Genomic DNA, 17,790 nt, shown 5'->3' on the forward strand with positions numbered 1-17,790 from the left:
CAGTTGCCTACCTTCAATTAAAAGAAGCAGTGACCAAGGCTCTTTGTAATAATTCAGTTTAAAGGTGTAGAGCAAGGCTTTGTCTCCTCTCATATTTTCTGTTTCCCATCTCAAGAATTTGCAGCTACAAAAATAATTTTCTCTTTTCTCCTTTTAAGATTTTTGTGAAATTTTTTTCAGTGCACCAAGCAACACATTTACCTCTCTTTTTGGAAATTCTCTATGGCTCTATGGGTTTTCTCTTACAGGGATTTGACAAATTACTACTTTTGTTCGAGTTTTTTCCCCTCCCTAGCCTTCACCAGCTCTTTGCTCTCAGAACAAAAAGTGATAATTACTCCTATTCAGTGTTATTAACACCAGGCTTATGTCCTCCAAAGGGTGAAATTTTTACATGCCAGGTATTTGGGACCTTTATTTTGTGATTTGCCAACTGGCATTTGCCCTTAGAGGTGCCCACTTGCAAATGGCTAATTGGAACTAAAATAAGATACTGAGCAAATAATTTTATGGATTTCCTCTGAGAGAGATTAGGAAGTTGAAGAGGTGACTTTTCTATGTAAAAGGCCCTGCCTGTTGATGGAGATGATTGAGAAGGTGGTTCCAAATCCCTAGGCGTTAGAGTTTCCCCTTTGTACAGTACCAGCCCAATGTTTGCCAAGTATCACCCTGGTAAAATTGGGAGAAGGTGCAAAGGCTCAAGACAGATGGAACTTACTTTTTATGTACTTTGAGGGCTTGGATTATGGCATAATCCAACAGGGGGATCTTGAAACCACTGTGTTTGGCTCCTTTTGCATCAACATCACGGGTGCTTGGTGGGTTGGTTTGACCTGATTGCTAAATTTGTGTAAAACTCAGATTTGCAGTCTAAACATCACTGCTGAGTTACTGCTACTACAGAACTTGAAAGAATAGAGGAACTACAGTTTATTTTCCTTCCTTGTTCATACCTGCTGTGGATCCATCTAGCCTTTTAAAGCTGAGACTAATAAGGAATTAAATGATTAATTAACCAGGCAACAATAATGATCAACTCTGTTGCGCTGGAGCTGTTCCAGATTTTCTCTCTCTCTGAAAGTGCAGATATCTTGTTTCTGTATTGCAAGGCTGTCTCCAGCTGGCTGTGACTCAGATACAAGTCTTCCAGATGTCTTTGCAGAATACTGTGAGGAGATTGCCTTTCTGTCTTCCAGTGTTTAATCATGGAAAATGAAAGGAAGATACTGTCTTCTTTTGGCAGCATATCATGTGCTCTGATTCCTAATTTTATTACATCTTACTCTCTAGAGCATGGAAGAAAGTGACTGTAAAAAGCAAAGGTGTTTCCTTTCTGCTAGCTAAGTTTAAACCAGATGTGCAAAATTTTGATGGCAACATTGAATAGATGTGACTAGCTAAAAACACAGGTGAAATGACTTGTGATGCTGAAAAAGGTTAATTTGAATATAATTTTTATCTCTGTGTTATTTTTGCCTGGACACCATTCATCAGTGTTCAGGAGCCCTGAATTTTCTGTTTATAAGTGTTTTTAGCAACAGTGGAAATAACCAGAAGGGAATAGTATTTCCTTTTCTCTTTAGAATCCTTTTCTCATTGGAAAGGGAAAGGAAGGAAAGTGTGACTTAGTTAACTTGTGATGAAGCAAAACATTTCTTAAATTATTAGGGATCTGTTTACTTGGATGCCTTAAGTACGTAGAATGAAGAATAAAATTAATGCCAAGTGGAATGCAGCAAAGTCACTGTCAGATGAACTGTCAGCCTCTGGGTGTATCCATGTGAACACTGCATATGTTTAAAAAGATATGCAGAAATTACTAAATAGAGGTGGTTATATGAAAAACTGTTGTGTCCCTCTAATCCTGAGTGTAGAACAGAGCAAGTCTGGTCTATTGCCAGATTATTGCTTGCTGAGTGCATTGGGTCTGTGATGTTTGGCTGCTCTGCAGAAATAACCCTTATAAACCAAAAAACTGATTGAAACATAAGGGCAATGTTTTGGTATGAGGCTTTGCACTGACCCTTGCAGAAAGAGCACAGAGTCTTGGTGAGTTGTCTTGGTTAATTTGCACAGCAAAATGAAGGTTTTGTTGGTAGCACAAGGTAACACAGGCTCAAAGGTGAGGCTGCTGAGCTGTCCTTCACTGGATGTTAGCTTGTGATGAAGTTGCTGCCTCTTTCTTGCTGCTGCTGACACTGAAATTCATTGCCTTGGCTGTTTAAATATGTTACGAGTGTGTCTGATCTGGCATCCTGCACTTTCCCTGTGCTGTGTGTGTGAGCCTCTGAGATCCCAGCATCCTTAACATCTCAAACTGGGCATACAAGAGCTGGATGAAAGTAAAAAGCAAATGCCTGCTTATGGCTTTTGCCATGATGGATTTCTACTACAGCATCTGGGTTTTGTAAGACTAGTGCAATTTTGTTCTTGTATTCTATAGATCTTGCACTAAAAATGAGAATTGCTTTGCTTATACTGTTTGTTATAAATGCTGGTTGCTTGCATGAGCAAGAAATAAATTGATACTGTCTCTGCTCCAAAGAACTAAAATTCAGCATACCTAAGTATTCAAATTATTGCATTATTCTATTGCATGATTGCCTGCATCACTGAAATAAAGCAACTGCACCAATGAAGCCAACAAACCTTTAATGAAAACATTTTCATGAGCAGTTAACACCATGTTGGATGTAGTCCACCAGAATAAAAGCACTTTGGGACTATAGTATCTTGTTAAACACATTGTAAATGTTTTTGACAAGAAGCCTGGCAGAATCCAACCACCCCTGGACAGCCAGCATGTCAGAACATTTCGAATGAGATGTATTATCCTGTCCTGGACTGATAGCTCTGGATAATCCTATAATCCAAATGATTGCTTAAATTTTGCAGCCTGTTTAGTTTTTGCTTGGTCTGGGATGACTTGCTGCTGGAGAGCTCAGGGTGAAAAAAAAAGAAAAAAAAAAAAGAAAAAAATAAAAAAGGACTGCAACACTGCAACTGAATAAATTAATTTACCTCAAACTGTTTAGGGTCCAGGCTGAACTTAAGGATGTTGTATCCCAGTGTTGTATTTGCTCTGTTAGAGACAGCTCCTGAGCTCTGTTTTGACTCTGACTTTGATCTGCTTTTCCTCTGACTTCTGGGATTTTTGCTGAGGCTGTCAAAGAGAAGGTGACTTGAGAAGACAGTGTGATGTAGGTTTTGCTCTGGAGGACACTGAAGCTTTTGCTTGTCCTTGTGTCTGGCAAGAGTAGCCTCTGTTTCTGTACTGTTTGTCCTCTGCATGTCTTGTGCTCCCACTGCCATCACTTGCAATGAGGCCAGACTGATTTTCACGTGCAGTAGCCAAAGAACATTTGTGAAGCATATTCCTTTAGGTATCTGCTTGATGGTAGAGAAAAGCTGTATTCTTTGCACTCAAACCACAAAAAAAGTGGGGAGTCAGAAGCATCTGTGTGGAAGATGCTGTGGAGTTGAATTCAGCTGAGGCAGCTGCCCTGTTCTCACTTCTAGTGAACAGTGGCACATTAGGATTGTTGATTTTGCCCATGTGATGGGGTGGGGAAAAATCAGGTCCTGGGATAATATTTCAGAGTCCCAGACTGCTTCCAGGCCCTGCCTCTTGCCGAGAGGATTGAGAAGGGGAATGATGTGCCAGGCACCTGGGTCAGGCTGGCAGCAGAGCAGAGCCTTCCTCCAAGGAGAGTGAGAATGACCAGAGCCCCACCTGTACCCTGGGGTAGCTGTAGCCTGACCTTCCTGCTTCTGGGTGGCTGTGTGCTTGTTTAATCCCTTCTGTCACTGGCCAGGAAAAGTTACCACAGGAGTTCACAAGTGGGAACACTGAGAAGCAAAAGATTCATAGCTCACAATTTCCCCCTGTCCCTTTTCCTACCTCTGCTCTTAATGGTTCTGAGAACAGAGAGCATCCTTCCCCTCCTCCTCCAAGAATCAAAACAGTTTTTTGTTTTGCTTGTCTTTTACAGATCAATTTTGTAGCCTGTCAACTGTTTGCACTTTTGGCTGCATTTTGGTTTCGTATTTACTTGAGTCCCAGTCACGCCAGCTCTGCTGTTCGCCATGCATTTGCCACCCTCTTTGGAATATACTTTGCTGTCTTCTGCTTTGGGTGGTGAGTATTTAGTCACCATTTGCACAAACCTTGGGTAAAAAAAAAATTAAATTTCATATAATCTTTTCTGGATTACATCTTTTTAATCTGAAGGCTTTTAACGCTACCTTAAAAAAAATATCCTAACTAAGATAACTGTGCCAAACCCTCAAAGTAAAGTGACTCATGAAAGTATTTTTTTAAGTGAAGTATTTAATTTAATTTGTGATGGGGTTTTTTTTGGAATTTAAGGCCACACCAGTCTGCTTTGAAGATATCTCTTCTGGAAAATATGTATCCAACTCCAATATGCACTTTGAACCAGGCTACTCTTTCAGTTAAACATATGGATAATATATTCTAAATAAGTATCAGTCTATGTTGGATAGTCAGGCTACAAAGATGTTGTGTGGTAATCCAGGTCCCTGATATGACATCACATTGATGTCATTTGCATGGAAAAATACTCTCTTGCTCTGAACTGCCAGCACTTCCAGGTAACATAGAAATTATCTAAATATTCACTTTGTTGTCTTCAAGGTATTCCATTCATCTTTTTGTCCTGGTGATGATGAACTATGGCATTATGAATTTGGCGAGTATTCCCAACATCCACAGGTGAGCTGATGTGGCTGCAAGTCTACAGCTGCCCCTCTGATAACTTCTCTGCTCTCAGGGAGAATCATGAGGACTTTTTAGAACCACCTTCTTTTTCCTTCTTTTCTTTCCCAGTTACTTACAGAAGCAGCTGTAATTTCAATTTGTGGTTTTTCTGGGTTGATGTATTGCATTTTCCTATTAAATTACTGGCCTTAAAATTTGACTTTTGCAGGCCTAATAATTTATGGACAAACCTTTGATTTCTTAAACATAATGAAGTCATGTTCTCCTTGGTCTTGTATTCTTCCAGATTGCATTTGATAATTCTTTTTAATGTGTTTTCCCTATTGGTGTTTGGCCTTTAGGTATTTTCCACTTATTCATGGGTTAGGTCATTCAAATAAGGTCATTGAGGCAGCTTAGTTTAGTGATCCACAAAATGAGGTCTTGCTTTTGGTACTGGGCTTTGTGAAAAAGCAGAAAATACCAGAACTGTTATTAAAGTAGAAGCTTATGGTTTGGGTGTGTGATAGGTGTTTTCTGTCTCTGTACTGTCTGGCTGTTTTGTAGCTGCTGCTGAACACTCAGAATCCACATAATTCTGGGCTGGGGAACCAAAACCCTTTCTTCACTTGCCTTCAAGGCCAGGACTACGTGAGAATCTGATGATCAGATAATCTTCTCACCTTCCTTTTGTTCCTTCCTTTTTTTCCTTCCTTTTTTTCCCCTCTCTAATATGTAAATGGGAACCCTACTTATGATCTTTCTAAGATTATTAGAAATGTGAACTGTAAAAAACTATCCTGCCTACAGCAGTTACTAGTATTTTGCACCAGCAAGATAGGTATTAAGGAGGTATTTTTTCCATTCTCTCACAGAGTGCAAAGCCCAGAAGTCTAGTCATAATTAATAATGTCATTTAAAAAAGATAATTGGACAATGTTTGTTAAAGAAATGCCATCCAGAGACCAAAATAAAAAGGTGTCAAAAATTGTATTATGGTTTCCTGGTCATTGTCCATGCCTGTTACTTGAGGGAAATGCAGGAGTTAGAAGTTCAGAGGAACCAAGTCTCCAAAGGAATCATGCACTAGTTATTTACATCTTCCTAGAGAAGTTGAGGTGATGATAAGGAAGAGGACTCAGCTTCAATGGGAAACCCCCTTACTCTTCCTCTTTAGCCAATTAGCCACCATGGCTAATAGCAAAACAGCTTTATACTGAAACACAAATCATGACAGTTCATATAATCTTGCCCACTGCTGCAAGACAGTCACATGTTGATATGAGTCAATGTGGAATGTCAATCCAACATGCTGAAAAACCTCAGGAGTTCTGAAGGAGGACTGGGTTAGGACTTTTCTATTGTATTCTACTAGCCACAGCAGTGTGACTCAAAGTGCCTATACATTGTTAATTTTGGCAAAGTAACAATGCAAACCAGTTGAGAGTAAGCTTGAACAATGCCACTTTAAGGTCTGGACCTGTTCATACAGGAGAACAGATCTTTCAGAGTGGGGCTTCAAGACTTGGCTCTTTATTTCCCCAGAAAAATGAAGTGAAAAAGAACAAATTTAGTAAACTGCATAATTTAACCTTCACGCTCTCTTTCCTGGTTATTTTTTTTCTGCTTTGCTCTCTGTTGAAGCTGCTAGCCTTCAAGGCCTATAAAGGGATGCATTAATCCAGCATCAGAGATGCTCCCAGCTGCAGCAGCAGTTCAGTGAATCTCTCCCTGCTTGCTCCCCCTTTCAATCCAAGTGCTTTACATCTCTGCATGGAGGCTTATGTTAGATCCTTCATCCTGTCTCTTGCTGTTACGAGTCTGAGCTGGTGACTTGCCTTTGGATGGAATTCTTGCCATTCTCCTTTGATGAGAAGGGAATCCAAGGACCTTGCTGAGGCAGGACTGGATGCCTGACCCAGATAAAATATGATCAATTCTACTCTGAATCTCCTGAAGAATCTGTCATGTCCCTTCAGTCTGCTTTTCATCCAGCTGTTTGCTGTGGGCCACATGACCTGCAGGTTGCCTTGTGATCCATCACTGTCACTCACACTGCAGTTCATTAGCCCCCAGGGAGGAAAAACTCATTTCTTTTAAAACCAGCCATAATTTGACAAAGACCTGGCTCTTTTTCTGTTGTCTGCTGACTGATCCTCTTGTCTAATTTCACCCTTAGTTCTCCCCTGTGGTGGATGCTCTCATGGGTCCAGGGGGACCTTCCTGGCAATGTGTGCTTATCATCTTGGTCTTCATGTATCAGTCTGTTTCCAAATATCCATCTGCTTTTCTCCCCAGTATCCTCCTCCTTGCTCATGCAAATGCAGAGAGAAGTTACATGTATGAAAGGCTGCATCTGCCCATGCAGGTGCTGCAACATTCCCAGTCTTCAACTGTTCAGCTGTTAAGATAAAATCATACTACTGCCCTGCCCAACAGAAGTGTGCTATCAACTTGAAAAACAGTGAATTTGTCACATCCTACCTAAGGAATGCTTCTTCAGTTGGACACTGAAGTGATCTTATAGGTCCTTTCCAGTCTATCTGATTCTATGATTTTTCTGGAAGATGGTGTGCTTCAGCATGGACAGCTGCAAAGATCAGGCTATGTGCCATCATCTGCCTTTATCTAAAATCACAAGAGAGAGAACACCTTAAACTTCAGTCTTTGCTAGATCTGAGGAAGAGTTGTAAATAAAGAACATTTACAGATGAAAAATGCAGTGGATAGCTTCAGTGACTAACATACAATATCATCTGGTTTCAAATACTTAAGCTGGACAGAAATTTCTAACTAATAAGTGAAGATGGGAGCTTTGTAAATTGAATTGTGCAACTTGAATTGATCCTATTTCTTCTTCCATTTTTTCCCCACCCCCAGAATAAGGAGATACCTCTGTAAGGTCTCAGCTGGGTACAAAACCATCAGTCCCCTTTGAGAATTCCTTCCTGGTTGTGTAGCATAGCTTCAGACTTTTTAACAATCTGATGTGAGAAAATCAAAACAAGCCCAACCCACTGTGAGTGACTGTAGTTCTTGTTGGTACTTGTGTTGGTAACTATGTGTTCTGTGTTATGTTTTTAGGTACTCCTTTGTTGTAGCTATGGGATACCTCACATTGTGCCACATAAGCCGAATATACATATTTCACTATGGCATTCTCACTACAGATTTTTCCGGGTGAGTGTGTCTGCAAACTGCTTCCTGTATCAATCAGTATTAGTTGATTTCAGTAAGTTGTAAGAATAATTTTTATGTTATCTGTGGAGCACCTGTAATTTTGTTTCCCTTAAGCTTTTTCTGAGGCTTTTGTTGTGATCTTTGGGGTTTTGCTGGGGTTTCTTTTGGTTTGGTTTGGTTGGGTTTTTTTTTGTTTGTTTGGTTTTTGGTTTTGTTTTTTTAAAAAGGAAGAAGCACTGTATGATTTTTGCACTGACTGATTGTTTCTACTGTTTTCTTGCTAGAATCTGTGTAGTTGGGTAGAGCTTAGTTAGCTAGCTCTGATTTCTCTTGAAGCCCCAGATGGGAAGGTGTTTCCCAGCCCAGGCACTCCAGGGTGTGAGGGCAGGACTTGGGCAGGGTGGGCTGCTGGTGAAGCTGGGTGAGTAACCCAGGCAGAGAGACAGGAGATCAGCTTGGGTTGTCAGCACTGGTTCTCTCATAGGGCCAGCCTGTGGCTGCTGCTTAAACAGCACAACTTTTTGTATGCTGTGACACGTGTGAACCAGTTTTCATACATATTGCAGTCTCTGATTTCACTCAGAGAAGCTGTAGAGGATGCTTTGCAAAGATAGAGACAGCTAACCCAATGTTCTTTGTTTGTGAGAGGAAGGTATGCTTTTGCATGATTTCAAACCAGCTTGCTAATCTGTATTCCACTTGTTTAACTGAATGCCTGAAGACAGAGTAATTAGTAACATACTGTGAAAATTTTCTGTAAACTTGCACACTAAGTTTTGCATGCCTCTTCCAAGTCTCTTTCATCTTACAGACACAGAGTAGGAGAATGAAGGAGAATTTTTCTGTCTTTGTGCACGTCTCTCTCTTTGAGGTGGTGGGTTTCAGCATTTAATTAAACTTCAGGTGGTGGAGGGGAAGTTTCTCTCAAGCTCCTGAGGTTCTTTTCATTAAGGAGGCTGCAGTTATGGGAACTTATATGTTTAAAGAAATTGAGTTCTGTAATTTTTTCTGCAGTTCTTTTAAAACACAAAAGCATGTCCTCAAAAAGCATGACATACCAAGAAGCCTATAAATGGGATTGGAATGCTATAGCTCAGTGTGTGTAAGAGACAGAGACAGTGAGAGAAATGTGAGAGATCATGTTTTGCTGAATATTGTGTTCAGAAATGCACTGTGAGGCTTATTAGCTCTCTCTCTCTCTCTGAATACATTTAATAAAGATCCAGTTGAGACTGGTGGTGAAAGAAGAGGGATGGTGATTGTTTGTTATAGACTAGGTAGTGTTCTCTGCTCCCTTGATGAAAAAGTGACTACTCTTATTTAATTATGAGCTTGATGATAATAATGGTAGGGAAAAGATAATGCTTAATCTTACTGTGTTATCTGATTTTAACTTGGTGCTTTATGATACACTTCAATTCCTGAACTTCAGTTGAAAATAAAACTACCAAGTAGTAAACAAGTAGAAAATATACTATTTTGTGGATATGAACTGCACCTTTGTGGTATACTTTAAAAGCTAAGAATAAATAAAAATACTGTAGTGGTATCAGTAAAAACTAGGTGGTATAAAATAAAAACACAGTTTTACCATGTAGAGCAGCAACTGAACCTCCTCTTGCTCATTCTTCCATATTTGATGGTTCCTCATCCTTTGCATGTGGTAATAGGGAGTCATTAGGACAGGGCTTGGCTGGGGGGATGGCATTAAATTTCTCCCTCAGGGTTTCAGAAATGAGTGAGACAGAAGCATGGAGCTGTGCCCATCTCCCTCTGGCCTCCCACCATTTTGGGTGAACGTGGCTGGGGATGTCTATTGAGAAGGCAAGACACTGGATTTGGGGGAATCTTTAAGACACAACAAAACCCCATCCTCTGCTGACTTGTGTTTGAGGTTCCAGTACCCCATGAGTCTGGTGGTATCTGGTTGCAAGGAGGAAGTTTTAATCCCCGTCAAATAGTTCTATTGCCATCAGCTTTCCAATGTCAGTTCCCTAAAGTGATGAGCCAGATGACCATGGAGTGTTTCCCAGTGGCAGTGCTGAAAGCCAGCATCCCTCATTTGCCCTCTTGGCCTTGTGCACTTAGCAACTCGCACTCATAACCCTTTTGAAGTGTGCTTGCAAATGCATTTTTGGGGCCTTTTTAGTGGTAGTCGGTTGTGTTATTTGTTTGGAGCCCTCCCATTTTGAGAACAGAGCTTGTAAAGTGCAGGTAGAGATTGAGAGAACAAAGCAACTTTTGAGTCACATGTTGATCAAACTGGAGAATGAAAGATCAAGCTGTGGCACATCACTTCCAGGTTACAGAATAAGAAACAAGGGACTTATTATCTGCTGGTGACTAGTTAATTCTGAACTCCTGCAAAGGGAGGGTTTTGTCACAGAGTCCCACAGTCAGAACTATATCCAAGCTGCTTGCAGCTCTTTCTTCATTTACAAGTTTTTCATGTATTGCATACTACTTAAGGAAAAAGTAATTTTTTTTAAACTATTGCCAGGTTTTAAGGAAAACAATTTCCAGCTTGCTGCACTTCAATTATAATTACTTTAAAAAAATATGTATATATTTTATCAAATTTCTTTCAGTCATATTATTTCTCAAATCATTTAGGAATTTTCACTTTACCCCTTCCTTAAAAACCCTATTCATTTTTGAACACTAATTGTACAGTAACTGAATCCTGTGCTTCCCCTTTAATACAAGTCAATCTTTGAGAGAAACATGCATGTTTTATTTTGCTTGGTTTGCCATATTTGTACATTGTACATGGAAAAAACGAAATCCTAACTCTTTCTCTCCCTTATTTCTTCTTTATGCTAAGAGGATTATGCTGGTAAGTTGCCTGCCTATATGACTTTCTAAAAACAGTAATAATATCATACAGTTTGTGTTTTTTTCCCCTTTGTATCACAGGCTCAGACTGAGTATAGCAATATGACAGCTTTAAGGAAAATCAGTTTTAAATAAGGAATCTTGATTCTGATTTTTGGAAAGTGGTAATAGGTAGGGTTTCAGTCTAGCAAGCTTCATGACCAAATGCCAGATGCATATGATCATCCAGATAAAATTCAGAAGGTATGGAGCTTGTGTCTGTTTCAATCCTTTGCTTGATTAGGGCTTTAGAGCTTTTTAGTTTCCTCTTTGAATTCTTGCAGTATCAGAGCAAAATTTCCTAATATTGCAGGTTATTCAGTGAAATGTCAGAGAATGATTGTGCATATGGGAGTTTCTTTCATTTATGAGTGGTGGCTGAGAGACCTGGGGCTGTTTAGCCTGGAGAGCAGGAAGGGCCTTATAGCTTTTTACAACTGCTTGAAAAGAGGTTGTGGCAAGGCTGGGGTAAGTCACTTCTCCCATATAACAAGTGACAGGACAAGAGGAAATGGCCTCAAGTTATGCCAGAAGAGGTTTAGATGGGATTTTAGGAGAAGTTTCTTCATGGGAAGAGTTTCCAAACATTAGAACAGGCTGCCCAGGGAAGTGGTGGAGTCACCATCCCTGGAAGTGTTGAAAACAGATGCTTTTATGGCACCTGGGGACATGGTTTAGTGGTAAAGACGGCACTGCTGGGTCAACAGTTGACTCAATGATCTTAGAGGTCTTTTCTAGTCTTAATGATTCTATGATTCTTGCTGCCATTCCTTACTGAAGACAAATTCAGTTTGTGAAGATCACCACACACACTGGCACAGTTTTCAATCTTCTGTTGCTCCTAGAGAGACCATAGCTGAAGTATCTGGGAGATTTGAGCAGTTTTCCTCCCCACATGTGTCAAATCTGTAGCTCTTACACAAGTGCTTTGGTGGGCATCACCCTCCAGACAGCACCTTTGTGTTCACCCTATCCCAAATGCAGAGCAGCAGCATTCTCTGCCTAGAAAGGGATGATCATTGAGAGCCCTCTCAAAAAGCCATATATATAAGCAGATGCTTCAGTAACCAGTGTCACTTCAGGCAGTGGATTTTTGCTGGGTGGTTAGTGATGTTTTGCTGTTTTTCCCTCTCTCAGTGGCTTTTCGTTTCAACCACAAAAGAAGGAATAGAAGCACACAGCCGTTTTTCACAAAGGAAATACATTTGCTGATGAAAGCAAAGATAGATATACTCTGTTACCATGTTAAAACACAGAACAGAAATGTTGCCTGGTCCTGCACGTTCAGTTGGTTATTTTTATTTTCTTGTCGTCCAACTGTATGACATGCAGTGCATTGCTGCAGTGCTGGGTAACCTTGGTGTGCAGCTGGTCCCCAGAGGTGCAGCACAGGTGCAGGGTGAGTAAGGGGGGGGTCAGTCTGTTTTCCATGCCTCTTTGCTGCTCAGCTGGGTGCTTGTCCACTGGAAACAGCCCTGAGAAGGAGCCCTGCAAGAGCTGCAGGGTGGGAACCAGGCAGAATTCAAGCAGGCAAGTTCTACTAGACAACTCCACACAATGTATATCCCTGAACACTTCTCCAGAAGTAAGCACACTTTTAAGAGAGATGCCTCTACCATAAAGACTTAAGAAACGCTGCTTGGGAGCTTTCATGTACACACACAGGAAAAGACAACGCACAAAAGAAATTTTAAGTTGTTTTGGAGGTGACAGGTGTGTTTAGTGAAGTGTTTTTCCTCTGATGTACTTCAGTAGTTCTTCCTTTTACTGTTGAAAGCAAAAGTACGAGCTCGCTGCCAGCTTGGCCACCCCCTTGTCAGCAATGGTTACTGTCACAGCAGGCTGTGACTGTGTGAACTTCTTGTCATGGCTTCAGCTGCAGAGGTAGCCCTGAAATAAATGTTTTCTGTTTCGGAGTCTTGTCTGCTATGAGCCTTTTGACTCCACCTCCTCTCTTAGTGAAATCAGGTCAGTGGAAACTATTTCTAGCAAGCGTGTGCCAGACTTCTCCATGGGATTACCTAAGGTCAGGCAGAATGTGCTTGGAAAACGTCTTTTCTCTTGCAAGCATCGAAGCTTGCTCAGTGCAGAAGCCAGCCTGTGATGCAGTGAGGACCCCCACAGCAGTCTGCAGACAAAACATCTTTACTTCCACTGGCCTGTGCTTCTGGCAAGTTTATTGTGTTGGGGCAAGATGTATTTAAAAATTGCATTAACTGATATATTTTCATTTGGAAGGTTTATTAGGGGAGTGAACCCCTCTACTGAGCATTCTCTGTAAACAGTTGTATCTTAGTCTTGTATTATTTTTCAATTCAAGGCATCTTATGTGAGGTAAACAAAAAACCCAAAGCTGTCTTTACCTTATGTTAGGTACCTTGACAAATAAAATTGTTGCTAGGTCAATACCTTGATTTTTTTTTTTTTTTTAAATTTAAAGTTGGCCGCAATGGTTTGTGTGTAGGAGGTACTGCACAGCTACAACCTAAGATTAAACTCTTAGTCAATATATAAAACATAGGAAGGGGGCAAAATCACACCACACATAAACCAGATTCTGTGTTTCTGTGGTAGTTTGCAACTGTAGTGCTTAGTAGCACAGGTGGAGAGGGTGTGGGATTGCAAGTTGTTTAAACTTCTAAATGTGTTTTATTTCAAATGCTTCCTTCCTAGGGGTAAATCTTTGTGCTTCATCTGTAGGTGCAAGTGTGGCAAATACATTTTCTTTTTAAATTCAGCCTAATTGCTCCCCTCCAAAAACCTCTGCATCGCAAAATTTGGGAGTAAGAAAAGGGATTGGGAGTTTTACAGTTTTGTTAACTTCCCTTCTTATTTTTAGCACTATTGAATTTTTCTAGTAGAGTCTAAAGGTTAAAGTAGTATCATGTTGGAAACAGCTGACTACATGTGATATGGTGCTGTATTTAATGTAGTAACTTACTCAATGTTTTATTGGTGTTTAGAAATAGAGCTTGCCTGAAAGGCTGAATGAAAATGGCAATTCAATACTCTGGTATTTCAAAGTTTTAATAATCAAAACACAGATGTTTAGGAATTTATGATTCTTCCCTCCTCCCTCCCCATCCTTAAGGGAGAGTTCCAGTAATGTCATTATTTTGTTGTGCTCTGCCTTTTGCTGTAGCAAAGATGTGGTGCCCCTGAGATCAAGTCAGTGGGGAATGATGGGCAGGAGGAGAGGAGGCAGGAAGATGCTCCTTGTTCACCTGAAAAATTGCTTACTCTTTGTGTGAAGTGTTGACTGATACCTGACACTGATCTTATGAAAGATTTAGTGTGTCATCCCATTGACACTCTACAGCAGGTCTCCACAGTCCTGAGTAGGGTAGAGATCATGGAATCATTTAGGTTGAAAAAGACCTCTGAGATATCAAGTGCAGTTTATGACTGGTCACTACCATGTCATCTAGACCATGGCACTGAGTGCCACATCCAGTCACTCCTTAAAGACCTCCAGGGATAGTGACTCCACCACCTCCCTGGGAAGTCCATTCCAATGTCTAGTCACTCTTTCTGTCAAAAATTTCCTCAAATGTCTAACCTAAACTCCCTTGGTGCAGCTCAAGAGACTGACTCCCACCTGGCTACACCCTCAAGCAGTTGTAGAGAGGGATAAGGTCCCCCCTGAGCCTCTTTTCTCCAGACTAAACAATCCCAGCTCCCTCAGTCACTCATCACTGGACTTGTGCTCCAGACCCTTCCCCAGTCCCATGGCCCCTCTTTGGACGTGCTGCAGCCTCTCAGTGTCCTCTGAATTGAACACAGGGTTTAAGGTGTGGCTCCACCAGTGCAGAGTGCAGGGGGATAATCCCTGCCCTGCTCCTGCTGGCCACACTGTTGCTGATACAGGCCAGGATGCCACTGGCCTTCTTGGCCACCTGGGCACTGCTGGCCCAAGTCCTTTTCTGCTGGGCCACTTCCCAGCCCCTCTGGAAAATATGCATGACGTGTAATATGATGATGTCAGAAGGGAGAACAGGAGGTATTTAATGAACTTTGTGGCCCTTCTTCCCACTTGCCTTGTCAGGTCACTTTTTTCTCCTTTGTCTCCTCTGGAGCTGGGATTTGAGAGAGACAGACTCTCCATCTTTTCTGATTAACGTACAGGAAAGGCTGACTTGTTCTGTTGGCTTCTGCCATCAATGAGGCAATGAATTCCTAATATAGATGAGGAGAATCTCTCTCCTCTGTGTTTATGTGTAGTATGACTTCAGAGCACACTTTACTCCTGCTGCCCTGGGATTGTTTGCATTTTGGTTCTCTCTGGTTTACCATGGTGGCCTTGTCTAAGACCAGTGTATAAATTTAGACACTTGGAGTCATACAGTTTTGGCTCAGAGCCTGAGGTTTAAAGTTACCCACTTCAACATTGGCGAGAAGTGCTTGCTGTAAGAAACATATGCAATAAATTGGAGCAATTTGAAACAAGTCTTAATGTTCCCCCATAAAGCTAAAAAGGTCAAACACTGACCAAATAAAAATATGTATTTATTGCAGTAAAACTGCTTGGTAAAGTGACAGCCTCTGTCTTTCCTAAGGATTAAAAAAAAAAAATCTGCCTTTTCATATGCTTAAAAGATTAGGATTTATGTATCTTTGAAAGCAAAGCTAAATTTTGTCTGGGAAAATCTACTTTGAAAAACAGGATGTTGAAGATAATGGTAAAAACAGCTTATAAATCACTTTTCTTGAAAGATTAATTGGAATAAAGTTTAGAATGAATGTTTGACAATCTTACTGGAAGGTGAAAAGTCATTGTTGAATTTGTCCATTCCTTAGCTACTATCAGTAGTCTAGGTAACCCAAGAAGAGCTGCTCTACAAACCCCTCTGTTTCAATTATATTCAAGTTTTGGGTAAGCTTGAATAAACTTTGGGCTTAAATATAACCCTATTCTAAATTATTTGTGCAAACTTTTTTTGTTGAAATTTCAAGTAGGGACTTCTGAAATGATAAGTAATTGGCTGATATTGCATGTTTTGATTTTGAGTAGAAAATGCAAATTACCCATACAGAATGACTTGTGGACTCTTGAAAAAGATCAACCATATTAAGTGTTAAAAAAGAAAAGACCACTTAGAATGAAAGAATGTCTTTTTCCAGTATTTGTGCATTTACTATGATCAGCCTATGAATTATCTTGTGAATCTGTTTGATTTATGTTAGTGGGATCAGGTTGTAAATCTTACCCATTGGGTATACATTTGATTGCAACCAGTAGGTTGATTTAGTTAAGGATGATCCAGAATCTCTTGAAAATCTCTGCAGAACATAAAAATTTGACTGTTATGTTAGTCAGAGACATCACTGAATGCAAGTTCCACCTTTTTTTTTCTTTACCTTAAATCTGTGGGGCAAACACAGTGCTTGGAAAAAAAAAAAAAACAACCCTCAATGCTTTTCTTTAATTGTGTTCCATAAAATATATTACAATACTTAAAATGAACAGGTGTAATGTTTGATGTAATCATCTATGTCTCTTTAAGAAGTTCCATATACTGAACAAACTGTGAAAATAGTTAAATAAATGTGTACAAACTCGAGTTTTCATTTCCAGGTTGAAGACATCATTTGTGTTCAAACAGAAACCTCCATCTGGTTATGTTGTTAATTTATTCTCAAATGGAGAAACAACCCATTGTATTAATCCTCAGTGAAGACAGATCCCTTTTGTAGGACTGGCCTTACAAACAGTCACCACAACTAATGCTTTTAAAATAGTGGCTATCCTCTCCACCCATTCCCATCTCGTGGCTACTGTGGTTGTGAGAGACCTGGGCACCCCGTGCTGGTGTTCCCAGTGGCAGGGAGACAGGGAGAAGCAGTGTGAGTGGGTGCTGATCCCCTGCTTTGTCTGCCATGGGTCCTTTCAGTTTGCAGATGTTCAGTGCCAGGTTTCGGGTGCCACAGCCAATGGAGGAAATGATCAATTATTCCCATGGTTTTACTCCCATCTCTCCTCTTACCTTCCTCTAAATGCTCTTGTCTGTGTCCTTTATCCTTGTGGGAACCATCTTCTGATGCCACCAAGTTGAGTTTAGTCTTTTCCCCATTCCTTAGCTGCAGCAGCTCATGTTTGCCTTCAGTGCCAAGAAGCTCTGCAAAGCTGGATATGGGAAGTATGAGTGGCCCTACTGGGAATAGTGGCTATTTCTATACTGCACGTTTAGCTGGCACCAAAGCTGCTGGGTGGCTGCAAGCCTGGCTCAGGTACAACCAGCTCCTGTTTCCAGGGGCTCCAGACCCCACATGCCCATACACTCCCAGCTGGATGGTGTATCTTGTGCAGGCTGTTCACAACACAGATGCGTGGCCAAGAAGCAAGTGGGAAACTGCTGTGCTGACAGCTCTTCTGGTATTTGCACACAGTTCTAATTGATAGAGCTATTCATGTGGGGAAATAAGCATCTGTATCTGCAGAGTCAACATTTTTTTAGGACACTGAGGAGACAGACAATAGGAGAGTAACAAACAGTAAGAAGAGCCAGAGTTGGGTTATAGCAGCACTGCTGTATTCTAGTGTTGCATTGTATGGGGCTTCAGTTTGGTCTTTGCCTGAAAGGAAGCTCAGTGGGCTGCAGAAGCTGGTATTTCCTGGTGGTGTGATTTCTTCTGAACTACAATTTGCACTGCTGCATGATAGGGAGACATAAAATAAGGCTTTGTGTGCACTTAGCAATTAAAAATTCCAGTGCAAGTTACTGCGGGGTTGTTTTGAACCCAGGCAATTGTCTTATGCCTGAGTGCCTCCTTCAGCTTTAATTGGATGTTTTCCACTTGTTGCTAATACAGTTATGCCTTTTAAAGGCATAAAGGCATTCAGTGAGAAAGTTGGGAATAATTTGTATTACAAGACATGTAACTGTTGTTTCTGTCTTTGTTATAGTCCGCTGATGATAATTACACAGAAGATCACAACACTTGCATGCCAGCTACATGATGGTAAGAAAAGGAATCTCTTCCCATGTCCTGAAGACAGCCTTTTTATTCCAGTGCAT

General features: G+C 40.8%; 1 protein-coding gene across 2 annotated transcripts in view; it reads left to right on the forward strand.

Moving 5' to 3' along the window:
* MBOAT1 (membrane bound glycerophospholipid O-acyltransferase 1) overlaps positions 1 to 17,790 on the forward strand; it is a 53,528-nt gene that overhangs the window by 17,489 nt on the left and 18,249 nt on the right. Inside the window, exons 2-5 of one of the 2 annotated variants that reach the window (XM_079302374.1) lie at positions 3,993 to 4,138; positions 4,658 to 4,735; positions 7,805 to 7,900; positions 17,679 to 17,734. In XM_079302374.1, the coding sequence (XP_079158500.1) occupies positions 3,993 to 4,138; positions 4,658 to 4,735; positions 7,805 to 7,900; positions 17,679 to 17,734 (376 nt within the window). The remainder of the gene's footprint in view (positions 1 to 3,992; positions 4,139 to 4,657; positions 4,736 to 7,804; positions 7,901 to 17,678; positions 17,735 to 17,790) is intronic. The other variant, XM_079302375.1, reaches the window with a different exon arrangement.

The sequence above is a fragment of the Erithacus rubecula genome (genome assembly GCF_903797595.1).
Source record: "Erithacus rubecula genome assembly, chromosome: 3".
NCBI classification, from domain to species: Eukaryota; Metazoa; Chordata; class Aves; order Passeriformes; family Muscicapidae; genus Erithacus; species Erithacus rubecula.